Source organism: Carcharodon carcharias, chromosome 19, assembly GCF_017639515.1.
Source record: "Carcharodon carcharias isolate sCarCar2 chromosome 19, sCarCar2.pri, whole genome shotgun sequence".
In the NCBI taxonomy this organism is placed as follows: domain Eukaryota; kingdom Metazoa; phylum Chordata; class Chondrichthyes; order Lamniformes; family Lamnidae; genus Carcharodon; species Carcharodon carcharias.
The window spans coordinates 43,079,576-43,103,433 of NC_054485.1; the positions used below are offsets into that span (position 1 = coordinate 43,079,576).

The window sequence follows — 23,858 nt, forward strand, 5'->3', positions numbered from 1 at the left end:
GCTGGAAGGTTCATCAGAACAGAGAAGAGAACAGAGAAGTCAACATTTAGGCTGTGGACCCTTCATCAGCTGATAAATTACTTGTGAAGCGCAGTCACTGCTGCTTCCTCGACACAGCAGCTAATATGCTCACAGCTGCACCCTGTTCCTCCCCCTGCCCCATGCCAAACCAAAAAAATGAGATAACTGAGCAAAAAAGTCTGGGTTTTCCTTGATCCAATGAGGAATAATTACTGGTCATGACATCTGGAGAACCCAAAAATGCTGGAAGCTTCATCAGAACAGAGAAGAGAACAGAGAAGTCAACATTTAAGCTGTGGACCCTTCATCAGAACTGGGACAAAAGCTGATCAAGAGTATTTAAAAAACAGAACAAAAGGGACCATATATATAAAAGAGGAAGTAGAATTACCCATTGCCTCCCTCATGCATACACAGATTTTTCTATTGCTCCCTTCCTTTTATCCTGTTCTTTTCTAAAAAGCTTCCAATTTGTATATTTTACAGTTCTAATGAAAGGTCCACATTCTGATTGTTAGCTTGTTTATTTATAACTGACCTGTTGAGTGTTTCTGTTCCTATTTGAGATTTGTGGAGCTTTTTTTTTGCATTTTACTTACACAGTAGAGTTCCTCTGCTTTCTGTAAATAGCACAATGTGATATCCAAACAACTAGATCACATTGATTTGACTTTTATTCTGAAATATGGCACCTTCAACAATGCAGCCCCGAACTGTCAGCTGAGGTTATATGCTCAAATCCTGGAGTTCAGTTTGAATCCACAAGCTTCTGACTGACACCAAGGAGCCAAACTAACATTTGAGAAAATGTATTAATCATACACCAGGGTGAAAACCAGTATATAATTTTTGAATATTTTAATTTGAAAATAAAGTTATAACTATGCTGTTAATTGTTGAATCTTTTCCGTTTCTAATTCGTATTATGTTGATACTTTCAATTTTGTTGGGTTCTGGCAAAATTTTCCACTTGACGTGTGGGCGCGTGCCCGGCGCACTCGAACGTGAAATAGCACACAATGACGTCGGGCGAGCATCCTGATGTCATCGGGCACTTGCGCGATATTTCGGTTGATGGGCATGCACAAGAGCCGGCAGTGCACCTGCTAACAGTTGAGAGGCCTATTAAGGCCATTAAAGTCGCAATTGACGGCGACTTTTTGCTTCCCATTGAAAGTTATGGTCGGCGGGTGAATGTATTGACCAGGCAGCCTTTGCATTTTTGAGAAAACCCCATCCAAGGGCTGGATGAGGTTTCTGTGATTAATTAAAAAAAGATTTTAATGTTTCAAAAATTTTTTCATCATCGGTACATTGAAGTGTCACATTCGGACACGTGGACATTTTTTCCCGATTTTAAATTCTGTTTTTATTGAGTTTACATTCATCAGCTCCCTGATGCAGCTCTCTGCCTTCAGGGACTTTCGTTCTGTGCTCCCCCTGTGCCCTTGCTGACTTCAGCGCTTGTCGTGCTCCTACCCCCACCCTGGCAGCGCTGAACCTTTCATGTTGGCTGGCCATGAATTGGCCAGCCAGAGTGAAATCCCGGTCGGGGGCTGATCGCGGTCAGCGGTCCATGCCCTGGCTACTCCAGGGTCCTCCGATCCCGGCCACCCACCGACCCAAAAATTCTGCCCGTAATGTAGGGACACCTATTGAATATCATGTTCCAATGCTGAAGGATATGGAAGTATGTACAAGAAACAAAGTTAATTAAGTCTTCAGCTTGAGCCAAATAAACATGATAGACAGCCTTTTCCCTTCAGATGTGTTTGCTGATCTGGGTGCAAATTTTACTCAAAATCGCAATAGCTTTCAGAAGCTTTCTTTTAACTCATGGCCAGGATTTTCCGACTGGTCACAGCCATTGTGGCAAGCCAGCCAAAGGTCCATTCAACATGGCGGCATCAGTAAATCCGGCTGGATCCTGGCCCAAGATGCTGCTCATTTGCATATCACCGAATACAAAACAGCTATGATCCAGCACAATTGAGGAGTATTTTATAACATATTTTTTGCATTAATAGATATTCCTTAATATATTTAATATATATGAATAATATATTTATAACCTGGTTCAGTTCTATTAACGAAACTGAAGATGTGTTTAATTACAAAATGTCAGTGTTTTTAACCAGATTGTCTGGTTATCACCAGTGAATGATTCTGTTTTAATAATTGAAATGACTAGAAATAACTGTGCAGAAACATTTATTAGTTACACTGGTGCACAATAGTCAGTCTCTTCGTAAAGTTAAATGAAAAATTAAAAGATTTTAAAAGGTGCCCTCTGCCCCTGAATAAACAGCTTAATTTTAAAGGGGGAACAATTAATGAAAATTCTCAGTGGTCAGTAATTCAGTCTGAGAGTGGTACTAGTTTCATGGATGGGACCAGCAGGCAGTGAGATGCTTTTTCAACTAACACAAACGATCGCAGAAATTTCGTTTGCGCTGGATATAGTTTGTGCTTGAGACGCCTGCACTGGCAACACAACCGCATGGAAACCTCATCCCACAGGCAGAATTTTCACCTTAGCGGGTGGGCGCGCGCCCAACTCACTCGAGCCGTGAAATGATGTGCGATGACGTCGGGTGAGTGTCCCGACGTCAACACGCAGTCGGCAACAGTTCGATTGACGGGCACATGTGGGAATCAGCAGCACGCCTGTCAACAATTAGAAGGTCGATTAAGTCCATTAAAGTATTAAGTAACTTAGATTTTTTCACTAGCCATCCAACCTTACGGTTAGCGGGCAGGTGAAAAGGCCAAGCGGCTTTTGCACATTTTAGGAAACCTCATACATGAGGGGAATGAGGTTTACAACAGTAAGTAAAAATATAATAAAAAATTTTACATCTCATTCACAGTATGTCCCTGCTCATGTGACAGAGTCCACATGAGTGGACATGTTTTATGACATTTTTAAAATCTTCATAATTTTTTTAAACCCTTCATCTCCCTGAGGTAGCTCTGTGCCTCAGGGAGCTTTTCCAATGCGCACCCACGTGCATGCGTGAAGTTCACACTTGCCCTCCTCCCGCTCACGCATGGGCAGCACTGAGTGCTACCACTCGTGTTTCATGCTGGGCGGGCCTTAATCGGCTTCCCGAACACCCCTGCCCACCCCTGCCAGGCCCACCCAACATGGTCAAAATTCAGACCCATGTGTTATTCGACAATGTTATAGAGAATAATTTCCATTCATGCAACATATTTCACCTCTCTTAATGTCTCCTTCCTTTGATTGGTATCAATTTTCTTTGTCTGATTACACTCTTGAAGTGCCTTTGGTGCACTTTAATGTTAAAGACATTTTACATAATTGAAAGCTGTTGTGAAGCATACAGTATTTGTGCTGCGTAATTGAATATTAAAAGGAGCCCCAGTTCTTTTCAGTGGAGATTTAGTACATTGTCCTGCTCTGCAATTGCTTAATGTAAATTAAAATACAGTAGTCCACCAATGTCCAAGGTATCTGAGAAAGATCCTCTAGCTCCTCTCTTGCGCTTCTACGTGGAAGAAAATATTGCCCCCAATTCTAGCCTCCAAACTCTCTCCCTATTGCTTTTTGTCATTCTAATTAATACCACTATTTTTTGGAGAAATGCCTTTCTGAATGGTTGCCTGTTGTGTACTGTGGCTTGCCATAGTCATGTGACCTCTGAATCATGTGACTGCTGATGTCAGTCCTTTGTGAGCAAAGGATCGAGGCAGAAGCCATTTTACCCATCACATGGAATGTGGTGTCTAGAGAGTGCAGCTGAAATTGAGTGGATTTTATAGCAGAGAATAATTAAAATTCCAGTCTGCAAATTTGTACAGGACATTGACTGCTGGATGTGTCAGCGTGGCTTTGAATATTCTCGTACTGGCTCCTGGATAAAGGTAGATTTGAGAATGAATTGGAAATTCTTCCAGTCTTAATGGCAGAACAATGAAAATACCACAGAGTTAAACAGGAAGCCTGAAATGGTAAGAGTAACAGCTCTGTTATTAGTGCTGGGGAAAGAGTACTACAAGCTGTGTTGCACCCTAGACCTCCCTGAGCAGGGCAGAAAGGCCAGTCTTGTGGAATTTTGGAGTCCTTTGATTCACTTTGAAACCTCTACTAATGTTATTTATGAACATTGTGTTCAACACCAGAGCTCAGGAAGAGGGGGGAGAGAATATTGATCAATCTACCACTGCACTGTGATGTCCAGCTGAATCTTATGAGTTTGGGCAAGTGAAGGATGATCCGATCAGAGACAGGATTGTCTTAGAAACAAGGGATCTTGCCATGAGAGCACATCTTCCGAAAGAAGAGAAACTTACTCTCGAGAAGGCTATTGACGTGCAGAAGTTCTGAAGTGACTAATCATCAGCAGAAGTGTATTGGTGGGAGGACTGACAAGGCTTTGCACTATGCAGAGAGGCAGTTTAGGCCTTCCAAGCACAAGGCAATGGAGAAAAGGAAGTACTAGGTACAGAAGGGCCAACAGAAAGATCAAAGCCAGAGTACTGGATGTAAATATTGTAGAGAACACTACATAAAAGTAAAGGAAGCATGTCCAGCATGAGGAAAGCCTTGTTCTGACCACAAGAAGCTGAATCACTTTGCGTGTGAGTGCTTTGCTAGAAAGAAGAAAAGGAAGCCTATAAAGATGGTGACTGGAGAGATATCAGACAATGGTTCTGATGAACCACTCTACACCCTAAAACAGGTTGGCACTGTCAGGTTTCAAGGTAAAAAATGTAACTATTGGAATGATGACTGCAGAAGGAGAGCATCAAGTTAATATGAAGTGTCAGATTGACACGGGTGTTACGTGCAACATCTCGAGCCTCGCAGACCTGTGTAAAATTGCTCAAGATGGTGACATGAAAATAAAGCTGTCAAAGGTAAAGTTGAGGCTATATGATAGAACAATGCCCACCCCAAGAGGCAAACTAAGCTCAGAGTGCAATGCAATGTGAAGAAAGAAGATCTACAGTTCCAGACAGGAGACACAAAGCAAAATCCCCTCGTATCAGCTGAACAAATCAAACAATGGGGCTGGTAACTCTCTATATACCAGCATAGATGTGCAGAGTTTTGCAAGGCACCAAGCCATTCACTGTTGAACAGATTATGAACACTCTGGGCAGAATTTTCTGCCTGTCGGGCAGGCGGGCCTGACCCAATCTCCGGTGGGCGGGGAGCTGATCCCCGCCGGAGAAGCGAACCCTGCTGTCATTTTATGTGGGTGGGCCAATTAAGGCCCGTCCAGCGTGACATCCGGCGGGAAGCGATCTGCACTTCCCGTGCGGGTGGGGATGGGGGCTTCCCCAAAAGCGAGAGTGCGCTTTTTTGCGCATGCGCACAAAAGAACACACATCTCCCTGAGGCTAAGTGCTGCCTCAGGGAGATTGCTGACAGTTTTAAAAACATCAAAAATAGAAAACAAAAATCCTTAACATATCCCCCTCATGGGACATGTTCAGTAATTACACTAAAACTTTATTAAACTTTTTAAATCCCTACATGAAACCTCATCCCGCGGTGGATGAGGTTTCATTTTTTTTCTACTTGCTGCTGGGGCTCCTGGCCTGCCCACCAACCTTAAGGTTAAAACCTTTAATTAAACCTTTAATTGGCCATTGACAGGTTGGCGGGCCCGCAGCTGATTTGGCTGTGCCCCAGCTATCCTGAAAATGTAAATGGGACAGGTGACATTGGGGGTTTCCCCCAAGGTCACCCCGTGTCATTTTATGCATCGGGAAGTTAGCCCTGTCCCCTGCTTGCTGATGGCAACATTCAGCCCTCTGTTACTACTGTAGCGCTGAATTTCAAAGATGTTTTCACAGGTCTTGGATGTCTGCCTGGTGAATATCATCTTGAAGTAGATGAGAGTGTGAGAACAACTCAGCATCTTCCGAGGAGAGTTCCAGTTGCCCTCAAGTCCAGCCTGAAAGACAAGATAGAGCAGCTTGAAAAGATGGGAGTAATCAGGAAAGTGACAACTCCTATAGAATGGATTAGCAGCATGGTAGCAGTGAAGAAGTCTGGAAAGCTGAGAGTGTGCATAGATCCAAAGGACCTCAATAAAGCTTCGAAGAGATCCACTATCCCATGCCAAACATTGAAGAAATTTAGCTGCAACTTGCCAGGGCAAATGTTTTTATCATAAAAACAAAAAAACTGCGGATGCTGGAAATCCAAAACAAAAACAGAATTACCTGGAAAAACTCAGCAGGTCTGGCAGCATCGGCGGAGAAGAAAAGAGTTGACGTTTCAAGTCCTCATGACCCCTCAACAGAACTTGGACCCTAGATGCAGAAAACGGATTCTGGCAAGTGAAAGCAGCAGCAATTTCCTGACTACGTTCTAGACACCATTTGGGAAGTACAGATGGTTGCGTATGCTGTTTGGCATTTCCACTGCTCTGGAAGAGTGTCAACGCGACAGCATGCCAATGATGTTCCATGAATGGAACAACTGTGGATGATCTATAGATGTTTATAGATGTGGAGTTATGATGGAAGAAACCATCACAGACAATGATCAGAATCCAGAGAGACTCCTAAGGAGAGCTCACCAGGTGAACCCGAAGCTGAGCAAGAAAAAACTGCTACTCAAGATGACCAAAGTCAAGTGCATAGGTCAAGTGTTGACACCGAAAGGAGTTCACCTTGATTATAATAAGGTGAGAGCTGTAGCAGAGATGCAGCAACCAACAGATGTGAAGGTGGTGCAACGATTTGTTGGAGTTGTGAACTACCTAGCAAAGTACTTGCTCAATTTGTCATCAGAGTGTGGACCTCTACACAAGCTCATTGCAAAGGATGTTCAGTATTATTGGGGCTCAGAACAAGAAGCAGCTTTCACTCGCGTTAAACAACTAATGATTACAACATCAATGCTGACGTACTATGATGTCAACAACCAGCAGTGTGATGCAGATGAGACTGGACTTGGAGCAACCTTCATGATGCAAGGACAACCAGTTGTGCTTGCATCAGGAGCATTAATGCAAACTGAATGAAATTATGCCCAGATTGAGAAAGACTGCTTCACTATTGTCTTTGCTTAGGAAGATTTTAATCAGTGCCTGTTTTGGGGAGACAAAGTGATGGTGGAGTCTGACCACTTCAAAGCATCTTTCTCAAACTGCTTCTATCTGCTCCCAAAGCAGCTACAAAGGACATTACTTCATTTGCAGAGCTATCATTTGGAAATGAAGTACAAGCAAGGGAAGGAGATGTACATTGCCGACGTGCTGTCAAGGGCCTCAATCCATTTGAAAAAAGTTGATGACCCTAGCACAGAGTGTGAAATCTTCCACATTCAATGGGAAACAACTGCACAACATGCTGTGGAAGTCATCAACCCAGCAGAGACATTGAATTTGACAGACAAGCATCTTGCTCAGATCAAGCAAACTACACAAGATTCAACTCTCCAATTGATACAGGAAGTAGTGATGAAAGGATGATCTGAAACCATCAAGGACACACCTGTTGCTATAAAAGTATCAGGCATACAGAGATGAAGTGATTGCCCAAGGTGGCACCTTATATAGAGTCACTATCCCTAAGGAGATGAGAAAAGAGGTGTTGAAGTGCATCCATGCAAGCCATTGAGAAATTGAGTCTAGTCTGAGGAAGGCATGAAAAGTGCTTTATTGGTCAAAAATAAGCAATCAGATTAAGGACCACATCTGGCAGTGCAGTGTTTGTAATGAATATCATGCTAAGCAAGCTAAAGAGCCACTCATGACATCCCAGACAGGCCATGGATGAAGCTTGGAGTAGACCTTTTCACTCTGTTTGGAACTGATTATCTCGTCACTGTTGACTCATACTCAGATTACTGGGAGTTAGGCAAGCTGACATCAATGACTGCCAGTGAGATTGTATAATGCCTGAAAGCATACTTCAGTCATCATGGCATTTCTGACATTGTTATGAGAGACAATGGCCCTCGTTTCACAAGCGAAGAATTCAGACACTTCATGAATGATTGGGAAATAAGTACTGCACATCTTCTCCACACTAGCCCCAGTCAAATGGAAATGCTGAGGAGCAGTGAAAATTGCCAAAATTGCTAAAGGCATGGAAAGTAGTCCAGTCCAGTGACTAATATCTCACTGCACCCAACCTACTCTTCTAATTGTTAAAAAACAACTGTATTCAGAAGTAGTAACAGGAGAAAGTGACAAAGCTAAAGTGAAACGAGAGCCAAATTTCACTTTGATAAAGCTGCCAAATCATTGCCAGGGCTGGAGAGCTGATCAGGGTGTAAACATTCAATGTGCTCAAAAAAAGTCAGCCCCTTTGGCAACTTGGAATCTGTGTAAAAAGCAATTGTTGCCTTGATCATACACGGTGAAAATGAACGCCCAGATATATTGCCAAAGCTGCAGACAAATACATGCAATTGGAGAAACTGCTCCTTCGCAGCAGTCAGCTGATGAGGAAGAACTGATTTTGACAACTGGACAAAGGATGGAATGACCATCAGTTGCAGAGGTCAACTGCTCTCCAACAAATACAACTGATCAGCAACAACATTCTCCAGAGAGGCAAAGCCACCTCAGGAACCAGCAGGCACCAGACAAATATCCAAAAACAACCTGCACATGCATACGTGTCATTAGAAAACCTGAACTCATTAAAGATTATGTATGTAATGTATTTGTAGGGACAGACAAAACTGAGACAGCCTTGAATGAACGGATTTCTGTTCATGCTTGATGACTCTCTCTATGGATTGTGTATGTTGGTAACTTGCAAATGCAAATGTGCATGCAATGCAATTTTTTCTTTTTATGAAAAGGGGGATGTGCGGAGAAACGCCTTTGTGCACAGTTGCCTGTTGTATACTGTAGCTTGCCATAGTCATGTGATCTCTGAGTCATGAGACCTCTGATGTCATTCCTTTGTGAGTAAAGGATTGAGGCAGGAGCCACTTTATCCAACATGTGGAACAACTATAACACCATCGCTTCTCATGTTCCTCCTATGCTGCAGATACATGGCCTTGCATGCTCTTCCTTCCCCCTGCAGACTTACTGTGTTTAAATCACTGCTCATCATACATTCTCCACAAAATTACAAGATACCTATGGAGAGGGAATGTCATTCAACATAACTTAATATATCCAGAAAACTCTTATCTCTGATACATTTAGTTTTTAGTTCTGCGCCACCACTATTATTGAATTGATTAAGTCCAAGGAGCCTTCGTATTTGAAGGCAATGAATATTGGGTTGTTTGCCAGAGGGCACAGCGGCAGTGGGATGGGGGAATATGGGGGGAGGAGTGAAAACTGGCAGTCACTCTCTAAGTCTTGAATTGGTGCACCACTCCTGTTTCTCCTGGCTCCACAACAACTTCCCCAATTACCTCCCTCCTGATCTCACACTTCAATAAATCCACTCTGCTGGTCCCCTTTAAGGGTAATCTTCATGTTCTTCTTTGCCAGCTGCATAGGAAGCCATTTTGTGTCCACAGTTCACTACAGTTCACCATGTAAATGGTAATGAGACATGAGGCCCAAAATTAGGTGTGCCTCAAGTATTGAGGGATTGTTTCCTGTGCATCCAGTTCCATGAGGTTTTACTTGTTATAAACCTTTTCAAATTGCCACCTCACTTGATTGAAGTCTTGATTTATTTCATGGCAGTCCTCTGTATGGCAGGGGATGAGAGAGGCACGTTGTTCATATGTTTCTCTTGAATATTTTGAGAATGTTAATATTCAGAATATTTTCAATCTTGTGCTTAACCTCAGCTTCAAGCCCACTTGTATCTTCTAATATGCTCTCTTTTTCTCTGAAAGTCTGATGTTACTGTAGCACTGAACAAGCATTTAGTCATTCTTTTTCAACACGTCAAACTGTCAAATTTCTTTGCCCCTTCATTTTCCCTTCCTCCTACAAGCAATTAGATTATAAAACCAAAACTTGCTGTCACCTACTCACACCTTCTGATTACACCTTCTCTTCTGACCTATTGGTTTCAACCTGGGCCTTGCGTGTGTCTTAAATGGTGTTTTTTTGCTTCGTACAAATGCAGAGTACTTTGTGACACAAATAAGTAGAGAAATACATTTTGGCTCGAATCTTCTGGTCTCTGAAAAGGTTTATAACAAGTAAAACCTCATGGAACTGGATGCACAGGAAACAATCCCTCAATACTTGAGGCACACCTAATTTTGGGCCTCATGTCTCATTACCATTTACATGGTGAACTGTGGTGAACTGTGGACACAAAATGGCTTCCTATGCAGCTGGCAAAGAAGAACATGAAGATTACCCTTAAAGGGGACCAGCAGAGTGGATTTATTGAAGTGTGAGATCAGGAGGGAGGTAATTGGGGAAGTTGTTGTGGAGCCAGGAGAAACAGGAGTGGTGCACCAATTCAAGACTTAGAGAGTGACTGCCAGTTTTCACTCCTCCCCCCATATTCCCCCATCCCAGAATCGCCCCTCAAGATATGCTACAGGACCCCTGGGATGTCCCAACACAGTGCCCCGTGGGAATTGCGCAGGAAGTTTGAACTGATGATGGGCAATTCTCCTTCAACTCGAAATGAGAGTCGGAGACTTTGGACGGTTCCAAGTTTCTTACGTGAATTGTTACCCAGGAAATGTTAGACAGAAAATCCCTAATGTAATTCCTGGGTGTCATGAAAATATAATAATTCTCACTATTATTGTAATTTATTGTAAAGATAGGTTAATAGTGGGTTTGGATTAGTTTCTTTGTGTTATAGATGCCTGTGTGTGATTTTTAATTGAATTGCAGACAGCTAGTCTGGGTGCTTTGACGTATCAGAGGGAAATTAGGGCCAGAATTTACCCAAATTTGCACTAAGTGTGGTAGCGGGTGGCTAAAACAGCATGCTGCCCGCCAACAGTGATGGTGGATTTTCACATCGTATCGTCCTGGCCCGTCTCATTATTTACGCACTCCCGGGAAGCACGCCGTTTCCATGGCAGGCAGGCTCCTCATTCACCTGCCCGCCATCACCCTGCCGTTACATCACGCCGGGTGCCATGTTTAAAGTCCAGCCACAGGCACAGTGTGCTCAGTTCTTTCAGCTTACCACTGCTGCCCGGGAGACATGACCCTTTAAGGCAAGAAGAATGCAGCACCCCAGTTGAATGACAGTGTGACTACTGGATGCCGTGGAGGCCCGCCAGGATGTCCTGTAGCCTCGCTTTGGCTGCAGGATGGGCAGCAACGTGACCAATCTGGCTTGGGAGGTAGTGGCAGCAGTGGTCAGTGCCAATGCCCTTCAGAAGAGGACAGCCACCCAGTGCTGCAAAAGGATGAACGATTTCCTCTGTTCTGCCAGGGTAGGTCATTCTTTTCATCAGTCTCAACTTTCACACTCTCAAACCTAGCATACATCCACGGGGCCCTCATTCACTGCCAGTTCAAGGGACATCATTATTCACTCTCTCACACTCACCATTATTGTCCTCATCCCATCCATGGGACCATTCACTGGCCATGTTTATCATCTGGCCCAGTTTACACTCTCTATCTCTATTCATGCAGGACAAGCTGGCACACAACAAGAGGGAGAGGTCACAGACTGGTGGCGGAATGCCTAAAATCCTCATGGAGTTTGAAAACAGCCATCCAGGATCTGGACCAGTCCTGTGCTGACAGTGAGGTTGGCGCTGCTCTACCAAGTGAGGATTCAGCAGCGCAACATCCATCAGACTACCATGCTGTGAGTGATGTGTCCTCTTTCACAGGCCACTGCCATACACTAATTATCTCCCCTTGCTTTCGCAGGCAAATCTGCCAAACAGCCGACAGAGTCCATAACACAAGGCACCAATCAATTCCCGAAGAAACCTCTGAAGGGGAATCTGGAGGCACCCTCCTTGAAGTCACGTCACAGCACTCACCCAAACCCTCCACCAGCACAAAAACACACATTTCGGTGAGACCTAGCTTCAGAATAGTCTCAGGATCACTCACTGGTGAGGACATTGCGCTGTCTGATCCACAGCAGGGAGCGGCAGGGACTTCCCAGGTGTCAGGCTCTCAGAGGGCTGCTGGAGACCAGAATGTTGCTGAGTCCGAGTCAGATGATGAGCCTCTGGACTCGGTCATGTCACAGTTGCTGGAGCTGCAAAGGCAAGCTCGTGAACATCACAAAGGATGTCGGCTGCACTCGTCAGATTACAAGGCACGGTGGAGGATTCTGGCCTTCGTCAGTCTGAGGTGATAGCTCCGGCATGTCAATGCACTGAGTTCAATACTGGTAGGATGGCAGCTGCCATGGTGACCTGGGTCCAAGATTTTGCTTCTGCACTGCTGTGCAGACTCAACTTCATCGCTGTTGCCAGAGTTGGCCTCCAACAGTGTGTACACAAGAGGGGTGCCGGGCAGCTCGATCTCATTCCAGCTATCCCTGCTCCTCAATGAGTCAGCCTTGGGCCCCTAGGCACCCACAGGGAAGATGGTCCACAGGTGCACAGTCCAGGCCCATCCATCCAGATGATTCCGAGAGTGTCCAGCCCTTCCAACTCCCATCTTCCCGTGACCTGAGCAGCTCCAGCTCCAGTCTGTGGAGGGTGCCATTGCCACGCAGCAGAACCCTGAAAGCAAGCTGAAGCTCTCCAAATCTCGTCCCTCCAGAGGACATCTGCCAAAGTAATCACAGACAGGGTGTCGCAGTCAGCGGGCTGACTCTGCTTCCGGTGTGGATCCCTGGGGATCACCAAGATATTTGGGCAGGGTTAGGAAAGAATTAGTTGCTCAGCCTGGGCAAGGGTATTAATCACTTCCACATACTGTTCACTATTGTCAATAAACTCCCAAGAATGTCTCCCTGCCTATGGCTCCCTGTTCTGATGAGCAGTGCTCTTGTCACTAAGATGTGAAAACTTTCTGCGCAAGATAAAGACAGGTGTCTCAGTCCAGGGCCACTTCCCTGTGCAGCCTTCAGACCAAAGTGATGGTCCGGCCTCACAGTCCCTGGACACATTACTGATGCCTGCACCTCGGCGGTGCTGGTCATTGCTGCCAGAATGTAGTGGGCAGATGTCACAGAATTCTCTCATTGTCTCTGTGTGCCCTCAGCACCTTTAAGGAAGGGCTGGTCCCCATCTCTTCAGCATCTGTGCCACTGATGCTGTGCTCCTGAAGGACTCAGGTGCTGAAAGCGTGCAAAGCATCAGATGCTTCTAAAGTTTTATGCCTGCATCTCTATTATATAACCCTGCTCATGAAGCGCAAGCGAGCTGCCCTCAGCCAGACAGAAGTCAGATATTCTCAGAGGCCACGTGAAGATTTATGGAGTATCCTCACTGCATGTCGTCATCATCCTCCTGCAAATGAGTGACTATTAGGGCCTCTACTGTCTCTCCATGACAGGAGCATTCTCACAGAGGGTATTTGCACTGCCATAAGGCAGACAGGAGTCAAATGTTCACAGATGCAACGTGAGGAACTATGGGGTCGCCTCACTGCATGTTGCCATCATCCTCCACAAATCTAGCACCTGTGAGGGTTTCCTGAGTGGGTCTGCCTTGTCTAGCCAGTGTGAGGGCCTCATCCCTGCCAAAGTTATCTCCGAGGATCTCCTTAGCCTCATCCCCATCGGTGTCATCCTCATGGGAGGAGACATGCAGCCCCTCCATCTCCTCCTCAGCCAGCTCATCTCATTTGAGCAGACACTGATGATGTGTGACACTCTATATTGCAGGGCTCCACCAGACTGGCCCAAGTACTGGAACCTCATCTTCAGCATCCCGATGGTTTGCTCCACCAAAGTTGCAAGCTGCAGCATGAGTTTCATTATACCGTCACTCTGCTGCAGTCTGAGGCTGCCGCACTGGTGTCATCAGCCACGGCTTCTGTGGATAGCCCTTGTCTCTGAGGAGCCATCCCTGCAGCTTGTGTGGACCCTGAAAGACTCCAGGGATCAGTAGCATCTGAGGATGTAGGAGTCATGCACACCCTTTGCAAACCATGCGCACATCTACAGGATGTGTTTCTGGTGGTCGCACACCAGATGCACATTCAGCGAATGGAAGCCCCTTCGGTTGGTGAAGTCCACCATGTGTTGTGATGGAGACCTGAGCACCAGATGAGTGCAGTCAATCGCACCCTGCACCTGTGGGAATCCCAAGATCTGGGCGAATCCAATCGCTCTTGCATCCTGGCTGTCCTGGTCCCTGGTGAAAAGCACAAAGTTGTGTGCCCTCACAAAGATGGCATCCATGACCTCATGGATGCATTTGTGGGTGGAGGCTTGAGAGATCCCACAGAGGTCACCAGTGGAACCCTGAAAGGAACCACTGGCATAGAAATTGAGCCCCTGCTGTTACTTTCACAGCCACTGGCAGTGGATGCCCTGCATGCCTTAGTGGCGCCAATTCCTGCAGTAAGTGGCAGATGTGAGCAACCAGTTTCCTAGACATTCACAGTCTTTGGAGACGCTGGTCATCTGCAGGAATGACAGGCGGTGTCTATGGACCCTGGGTGTCACTAGGAACAGACCTGCAACGGCTCGTTGTGGCTCTTGGGTGGCGTGTGTGGGAGCCCCAGCCACCCCTTTTTCCTGAAGTTGCTGCTCCTGCCTCTGCACAGCCAGGAGCCTCTGTCGCTCTCTCCTCTGTCTTCTTAGCGCTCTGTAAGCCATCAGGCATAGAGTTAAGTCACCAGATACGATGATCCTGATGTGCTCCTGCAGGATGAAAGAGAGAGACACGTGTTTAGCATGGGTGTACTAAGAACCAGTCCTGGTTAAGTGTGACGGCCTCTTAATGCTTCCTGGAGAGTGCTGGCAACCACTTGGATGGCCAGAGATTAGTGCACTGCATGGCTGCCCTGTTAGCTTGAACCATGGTGGAGAGTTGACCAAACCGGGATGCTGACATTGCAAGGAGCTGTGAGTGCCTCCAGCAGTGACTGCTACATGGCTAGCAAGGAGATTGTACAACGTGTGCAGACTAACTGTTCTGCAGTCCACTAAAGTGCTCATGAATTTGCAGTTTGTGCTGGGGCAGGGCTGGGAGGGGGGCAGCTCTGGAGAACTTGGTGGCACTTTGATGCCTCTGCATTGCTTGAGTGGGCAGATAAGCTAGGAGCCGACCCCAGTCATATCAATGTGGCTGCACCTGAACTGTCTCAGTCGCAGAAGAATGGTCACCTTCTACAGCTTTTTTCCAATGTGTGGCCACTTCCCTCGCCCACCCTACCCCCTCCACCCCGAATGCTTATGTGCTACAATTCAACGGCAGGGCTGCTCTTGCCCCTCCCCTCATCACCAGTTGCCTCAACAGCAAGGCTGTACTTGCCCCCGCTCACAAGTCACCTCAGAGGCAGGGCGGTACTTGCTCCCTGCTCCCCCTCACCCTCAAAAGTCACCTCCGAGGCAAGGTGGCGCTTGACCCCGACCCCCTGGTGTCCCTGAAGTTTACAAATTAACAGGTGACCCTGGCGAACTCTGCAGAACGTTGCTGTTCACTTACCTCCAGTTCACCCAAAGTGCAGGCCACCAAGTGCACGTTGCCTTTGTGCTGTTGTGAAACACATCATCGTGCTTTCAGCTGACATGGACGGACGATCCAGCAGGGGTGCAGGAACCTGTGGGGATGGCCTGATGATGATATGCTGATGTATTACAATGAGGTTCCTGATGACAGGAAACGTGGCCTGCTGTTGGCAGCCTGAGCGGACAATCGTGACCTGCCTTCCCACCATCGTGAAACCAATCATGCCATATTTTCTGCACATGCCACCTATCACGCCTGCTGCCCTGTGGGCATGGAAAATTCCACCCTAGGTTTGAAATGCTGAATACGTTAACATGGTTGAAGTTTTAAAATGGGAGGTGTGAAGAACATTTGCATTTTTAGATAAACCCAAGTAGTGAATTTCAAAGAGCTGGCAAGGTGTTACACCTAGCCAACAGAGGCTAAGCCAAACACTGTGTTTATTTTTCCCAAAGATTACTGATAATATGAGTGCTAGGAAAGATTTATATTATGGAAAAAGCAAATTTGCAAAGACATATTGGAACAATGGGATTTACATTAAAAAGGGAGAAACCTGTATAAAGGAGATGAAGTTATGTGTAAGAAGAAGGCATTCTAAGGTCCAACAAGTGTGAAAAGTCTCCAACCTCTATGTACCAAGCTGCTGTCTTCAGGAACCGAAGCTAAGAGAATTCATTTTAAATATTGTGTGCTTTGCCAGGGTCTGTTGAAATCTATGTTGTTTTACTGTTGCCTTGAAAGAGGTGTAACTGGAAGCTAGATTAATTGGGGGATTTAGGAGTTATTATAGGAGTGATTTGTAGACCTATGTATTTATTATATTAATGAATGTTTAATTTAGTTTTGTAAATAGCCTCTAAGACTTGGTGGTCTTATTACTACTGAATTCAAGGCATGCACATCAAAATAAAGCTACGAATTGCAAAACAGTTGTGGCAGCTGTTTCAAGTTTCCCTCTGGGACTTGAGCAGCTCAGCATTTACCATCCACTGTTTCATAACATGGGTAAGTATACAACTGAACCCCAATCAGTCATGTTGACCACCCCAACTCTCCCTTCAATTGCCCAACTCCCCGCAGACCTGACCTAACTCTCCCCCACCACCAACAACCCCAAACATCATGTCTCTCCCCAGACCCGACCTGACTAGTCTCTCCCACCCAACTGCCTCCCCGCTTACTGGACTACCTTCCCAATTTTCCCCGACACCTCTAACCTAACCTCACCACCTTATCCACCTACCACCCTACCCAGCTGCCATCATACCCCTTGCTCACTTACCTTATGCTACCCCCTTACACACGTACTATCTCTCTGTAGCTTTTCAAAGAAGCTATGAGATATTTAAGCTCTTGCCAGAATACAGCACCAAATGCCATAAAAGGGGGGCATGGCTTCTACGTGGAGTCTCTCCACTGGTCCCTTCAAGGTTCCCTGCAATGACTCAGTTCTGTAGGAGCTTCCATCAGATGATTGCCCAGAAAAATTGGAGGAAGGTAAGTGGGTATTATTTTGTCTGATTAAGGCCGGAAATAGGGGTTCTGAGCCGAAATGGAAGATTTGGGCCTTTAAGTTGATCAGATTTTGCTTTCAAATTTAGAGGCGATGATGCAGTGGTATTGTTGCTGGACCAATAATATAGAGGCCCAGAGTAATGCTCTGGGGACCCAGGTTCGAATCCCGCAGCAGATGGTGGAATTTGAATTCAATAAAATTCTGGAATTAAAAGTCTAATGATGACCGTGAAATCATTGTTGACTGTTGTGAAAGCCCATCTGGTTCACTGATGTCCTTAAGGTAATGAAACCTGCCATCCTTAGCTGGTCTGGACTATATGTGACCCCAGACCCACAGCAATGTGTTTGACTCTTAATTGCTCTTTGAACAAACTGCTACAAAGTCACAGAAAAGGAATGAAACCAGACAGACCACCCAGCATCGACCTAGGTACCAGAAATGGCAATTGCAGCCCTGTCAACCCTGCAAAGTCCTCCTTACTAACATTTGGGGGCTAGTGCCAAAATTGGGAGGATTGTCTCATATCCTAGACAAGCAACAGCCAGACGTAGTCATCCTCACGGAATCATATCTTACAGTTAATGTCCCAGACACCACCATCACCATCCATGGGTATGTCCTGTCCCATCTGCAGGACAGACCCAACAGAGGTGGTGGCACGGTGATATACAGTCGAGAGGGAGTTGCACTGGGAGTCCTCAACATCAATTCTGGACCCCATGAAGTCTCATGGCATCAGGTCAAACAGAGGCAAGGAAACCTCTTGCCGATTACCATGTACCACCCTCCCTCTGCTGATGAATCAGTGCACCTCCATGTTGAACATTACTTGGAGGGAGCACTGAGGGTGGCAAGGATGCAGAATGTACACAGGGTGGGGACTTCAATGTCCATCACCAAGAGTGCCTCGGTGGCACCACAACTGGCCAAGCTGGCCAAGTCCTTAAGGACATAGCTGCTAGACTGGGTCTGTGGCAGGTGGTGAGGGAACAAGAGGGAAAAACATACTTGACCTCATCCTCACCAACCTGCCTGCCACAGATGCATCTGTCCATGACAGTATTGGTAGGAGTGACCATCGCACAGTCATTGAGAAGATGAAGTCCCACCTTCACATTGAGGACACCCTCCATCATGTTGTGTGGCACTACCACCATGCTAAAGGGGATAGATTTTGAACAGATCTGGCAACTCAAGACTGGGCATCCATGAGGCTCTGTGAGCCATCAGCAGCAGCAGAATTGTACTCGAACACAGCCTGTAACCTCATGGCCCAGCATATCCCCCACTCTATCACCATCAAGCCAGTGGATCAACCCTGGTTCAATGAAGCATGCAGGAGGGCATGCCAGGAGCAGCACCAGGCATATCTAAAAATGAGGTGTGAACCTAGTGAAGCTATAACACAGGACTACTACCATGCCAAACAACAGAAGCAGCAAGTGTTAGAGCTAAGTGATCCCACAACCAACGGATCAGTTCTAAGCTCTGCAGTCCCTGCCACATCCAGTCGTGAATGATGGTGGACAATTAAACAACTCACTGGAGGAGGTGCCTCCACAAATATCTCCATCCGCAATGATGGAGGAGCCCAGCACAGCAGTGCAAAAGATAAGGCTGAAGCATTCACAACAATCTTCAGCCAGAAGTGCCAAGTGGATGATCCATTTCGGCCTCCTCCAGAGGTCCCCAGCATGACAGATGGCAGCCTTCAGCCAATTCGATTCACTTCACTTGATATCAAGAAACAGCTGAAGGCACTGAATACTGCAAAGACTATGGGCCCTGACAATATTCCGGCAATAGTACTGAAGACTTGTGCTCCAGAACTTGCTGCGCCCCTAGCCAAGCTGTTCCAGTACAGCTACAACACTGGCATCTACCTGGTTATGTGGAAAATTGTCCAGGTATGGCCTGTACACAAAAAGCAGGACAAATCCAAATCACCAATTACCGCCTCATCAGTTTACTCTGAATCATCAGTAAAGCAATGGAAGGGGTCATCAACAGTGCTATCATGCGGCACTTGCTTTGCAATAACCTTCTCACTGATGCCCAGTTGGGTTCTGCCAGAGCCACTCAGCTCCTTACCTCATTACAGCCTTGGTTCAAACATCGACAAAAGAGCTGAACTCCCGAGGTGAGGTGAGAGTGACTGCCCTTGACATCAAGGCTGCATTTGACCAAGTGTGGCACCAAGGACCCCTAGCAAAACTGGAGTCAATGGGAATCGGGGGAAAACTCCCCACTGGTTGGAGTCATTTCTAGCACAAAGGAAGATGGTTGTAGTTGTTACAGGTCAGTCATATCAGCTCCAGGACATCATTGCCGGAGTTCCTCAGGGTAGTGTCCTGGGTCCAACCATCTTCAGCTACTTTATCAATGACCTTCCTTCCATCGTAAGGTCAGAAGTGAGGATGTTCGCTGATGATTGCACAATGTTCAGCACCATTTGCAACTCCTCAAATACTGAAGCAGTCCATGTCCAAATGCAACAAGACCTGGACAATATCCAGGCTTGGGCTGACAAGTGGCAAGTAACATTCACACCACACAAGTGTCAGGCAATGACCATCTCCAACAAGCAAGAATCCAACCATCGCTCCTTGATATTCAATGGCATTACCATAACTGAATCCCCCACTATCAACATCCTGGGTGTTACCATTGACCAGAAACTGAACTATATGGACTAGCCATATAAATACTGTGGCTACAAGAGCAGATCAGAGGCTAGGAATTTTGCGATGAGTAACTCAACTCCTGACTCCCCAAAGCCTGTCCACCATCTACAAGGCACAAGTCAGGAATGTGATGGAATACTCCCCACTTGTCTGGTTGAGTGCAGCTCCCACAACACTAAAAAAGCTGGACACTGTCCAGAACAAAGCAGTCCACTTGATTGGCACCACATCCACAAACATTCAGTCCCTCCACCTCCGACTCACAGTAGCAACAGTATGTACCATCCACAAGGTGCACTGCAGCAATTCACCAATGCTCCTTAGACAGCACCTTCCAAACCCATGACCACTGCCACCTAGAAGGACAAGGGAAGGCAGCAGATAGATGGGAACATCATCATCCGGAGGTTCCACTCCAAGTCACTCACCTTCCTGACTCAGGAATATATCGCTGTTCCTTCACTGTTGCTGGGTAAAAATTCTGGAACTCGCTCCCTAACAGCACTGTGGGTTTACCAACACCTCATGGCCTGCAGCGGTTCAAGAAGGGAGCTCACCACCACCTTCTCAAGGGCAACCAGGCATGGGCAATAAATGCTGGTCCAGCCAGCGAATCCCACATCCCATGAATGAATTAAAAAAAAAACAAAAGCGAAGTGTTTCTTACCAGTTTGTATTCCTTCCAGTCACGGTGAAAGTCAATGTTTCCATCTTCACGATGCTGGAAGATTGTCCATCCCCCTCCATTGATCTCCATATGACAGAACACCTACGGAGAAGAAATGGGAGGTAGTAATTCAAATATTTTTTGCTGGCATTTTAAAAGGAGATTTTTAATTTTTTAATTGCTTTCTCAGCACATCCTTCACTCTGCTGGTCTCCAGAGTTGAATTAATGCAGATTGCTTTTCACTTTCAACACCTATGTAATGCATTCCCATCAATTTTGACAAGACTTTTAGTCAATCATTGGTCAACTTCATTGTGTTCCTTGGGAAGATTATCTGGTATCCGTTATTATGAACCGAATTCTTCTCAAACAGTAAAATGCAAAGTGGAAATTATTGAGTAGTAAAGATGATTTACTTCAATTGGTATAATCAGCACTTCATCTCATTTCTATTCACTTTGATGTCAGAGTATATGTAATTATTGCTCTGCATTAGTGATTTGCCTGAAGGTATATCCTCTGCTCATTTCTTCATGCCACGTTGTCTGCACTTTCCTCTTTAGATGCTCATAGGAGTCTCCCGTTTTTAATTTCAATTAGCAATGTGCAACATGACAGAGTGAAAAAATACATGAGGCAGTTTCCTGTTGCCTTCCTGATTTGTGCTTAAAGGAAACACAAGTCTTCTTTCTGAAGGATCCTCCACCTGTAACAAGCTTTGTCTTTTGCGTTTCTAGCTCTCCTGCCATCACCACCGAATATTTGCTGGTTCTGCTATTGGCCGTGGCTCACAATCTTGAGCAGGCCCTTACCTGGGTCTGGGGCAACTCACAAAAGGGCAAGGATGAATAACCTCAAGGGCTCAAATGACACTGCTACCAAAATTATTGCCATAAGAGTGTCAAAAACAAATCTATTATCTGGCTAAAATAGTTAAAATTGTAAGTATTATAATGACCAATGTTATGAATAACTCTGATATGTCACACTGCCTATGACATCTCACTAACATTGCCTCACTTTAACATTACTGTACAGGACCACCTTTTCAGGTGTCACAGAGGAAAGACAGCAACCAAATGTGCCGCAAAAGCAAGATGCTTTCACAGTCTGTCAAAAAATCTGGGCCTGCAGCTCAATTATATTTTTAATCTCAGTTATGCTATTCAATATTCAGTTATACTTCCTCTTACTTTTGGCCTACTTTTCATTTGTTTGCTAACCTATTCAAAGAGATTTGAATTGATGACATGTGTTATGATCCTAGTCCAGACCCCCAAGTTTTTGGTAAGATCTGGTTGGGGACCAATAACATTTTGTTTAAGGCAGACAACATTTGAGATCCAAGACACTTGCTAAGAGGACAAAGCCACGTGATTCCATGTGTTTTGAACAAACAAAAATAAACTTTACTATACATGGTCAGAAAGGTAAAACAATTTACAATATCCATCCTATAGTCTTACATTCAGGGTTAGTGTGAGGTATGTGTGAATTAACAGGCAAACTGTGATCGAACACACCACTCTGCACAATAAATAACAAATGCGACCAACACAGATCCCAAGGATTTCCCAGCAACCTACCCAGACATCCATAAACACTGTGAGTCAACCAATCTCGTTGAAACGCTGTCTCCCTCTTGAGGGACTCCAAACTTTTCACTTTCGAAGATCAAGCCTCTGAAATCTTTCAAAGACACTCCAGCTTGGACTGCCTGAACAACTACATACCTCCCAGGGTTTCAATCTCATCTCCTGAGACTCCATTTCCCTTGATTTCTGAGTCTGTACTCTAACCCCTACTTACTGGCGCAATTTTAACTCTTTAATAGCTGGCTAGCTTCACTGGACTGGGGCTGCCACTGGGTTTCACAAAGTCCCAATCTCCACAGCTACACCCAGCTATAAATGGCTCCCAGGGTTTCTTCTTCCCAGCATGGAGCCAATGACCTTCTCCCACCTTCTCAGCTCCCCAGGACCTCTCCTGAGCCCTGAGCTCTGCACTGAGCTATCAAATGGATCCTGGGACTTCTCATGAGTCCCAACTACACATAGCCAGCTATCAGCAACACTTTTGCTGCCTGGAGCCTGCTAACAGCAGCACCTTTTCGGGATGGCCTTTTCCCCTGCTTCAGAACATTCACTTCCCTAGCAAACATACAGATAAATTGAAACCCTAGAACTATCTTATACTCTACCCATCTCCATGGTGATGTAACCTTCCAGGGTTCACTGAATGCGTTTAAATTAATTGTAGCTCTAACTCCCAAAACAAAACAACTCTCAGCTGCATTTCTTTAGAAGCAGTGTAGACACCTTTCTGCCAATTCTCCAGCTAAATAAGCCCACCTGTTATTTATGATCGTGCCTTTCAAGCTGTTAACCCCTTAAATCAACATGGTCCCAACCTTTTAAGCGCCAATAGTCTTCAAGCTGCTTTAGTTGCATTTATCCCATTTTCTACACTTAACTTTAATCTTCCCAGAACTAAAAATTACCCCTAAAGCATTACAATGAACCATGAACTAGGTACTTATAATACATGGGCCTGAGTCTTACTCCCATCGGGTGCACGCGATCGGCGGGCCCCAAAGTGGACGCGAAATGTGCTTCCGGCCACGATCGGCCTCCAAATGCAATTTCACGCTGCCAGTGTGAAATGTACACTGGAAAAGCCCCAGTGCCATCGGGAAAGGCAGAAAGAGGGCAGGTGCTAACAAAAATGAGGGTGTGGGTGGACACTTATAGCGAGTTCCCTGAAGGCAGACAACTGCTGCGGAGCTGCAGACCTGCAAATATTAAATGACAGGAAAAAAATGCAGCAAGCACATTCAAGTACCTGACAACAAACTCAATAAATATCAGTCCCCAGATATCATTTTTAAATTATATTTCTCCCCAGACATTTCATCCCGCCCTGGTCAAGGTTTCAGTGAAAGTGTGAAGGCTGTCAACTGTCCGCTGCCACCTTCTGAAGGGCAACTAGGCATGGGCAATAAATACTGACCCAGCCAGCAAAGCCCACATCACATGAATGAATAAGAAAAAAGTGAACAGGCCACATAAAATCGATTACAGTTGCCTCCTTAATGGGCTTAATTGCCCACTTGATTGTCGGCAGACCTGCCTTCGACTGCCGCATGTACCTGCCGAGCGAAATATTATGTGAGTGCGTGATGACGTCGGGATGCGCACCCAATGTCTTCTCGCCTGATTTCACATGCTGCCTGGTCGGGCACGTGCCCGCACAGCCAACATAAAATTCTGGCCATGATCTTTGACTGAAAACTGTATAATTTGGACCAGAAGTTTCTCTTGTAATTCTGCCTGCAGGAGTTGATACGATATTTTCTGCTTCAATAAACTGGTCAATTAAAGAGTATAAGGTTGATTTATAGACATTAATGTTTTTCTTTTGTGTTCCCATCATTAGTTAATGAAATACATGGGAGATCTGTTATAAACATACA

The 23,858-nt window shown here is 45.6% G+C and overlaps 1 protein-coding gene across 3 annotated transcripts in view; it reads right to left on the reverse strand.

Moving 5' to 3' along the window:
* The window catches only part of angpt2b (angiopoietin 2b), a 263,137-nt gene that overhangs the window by 87,901 nt on the left and 151,378 nt on the right, over nucleotides 1-23,858 (reverse strand). For all 3 annotated transcript variants that reach the window (XM_041212758.1, XM_041212757.1, XM_041212759.1), the window contains one exon: nucleotides 20,385-20,486. In XM_041212758.1, the coding sequence (XP_041068692.1) occupies nucleotides 20,385-20,486 (102 nt within the window). The remainder of the gene's footprint in view (nucleotides 1-20,384; nucleotides 20,487-23,858) is intronic.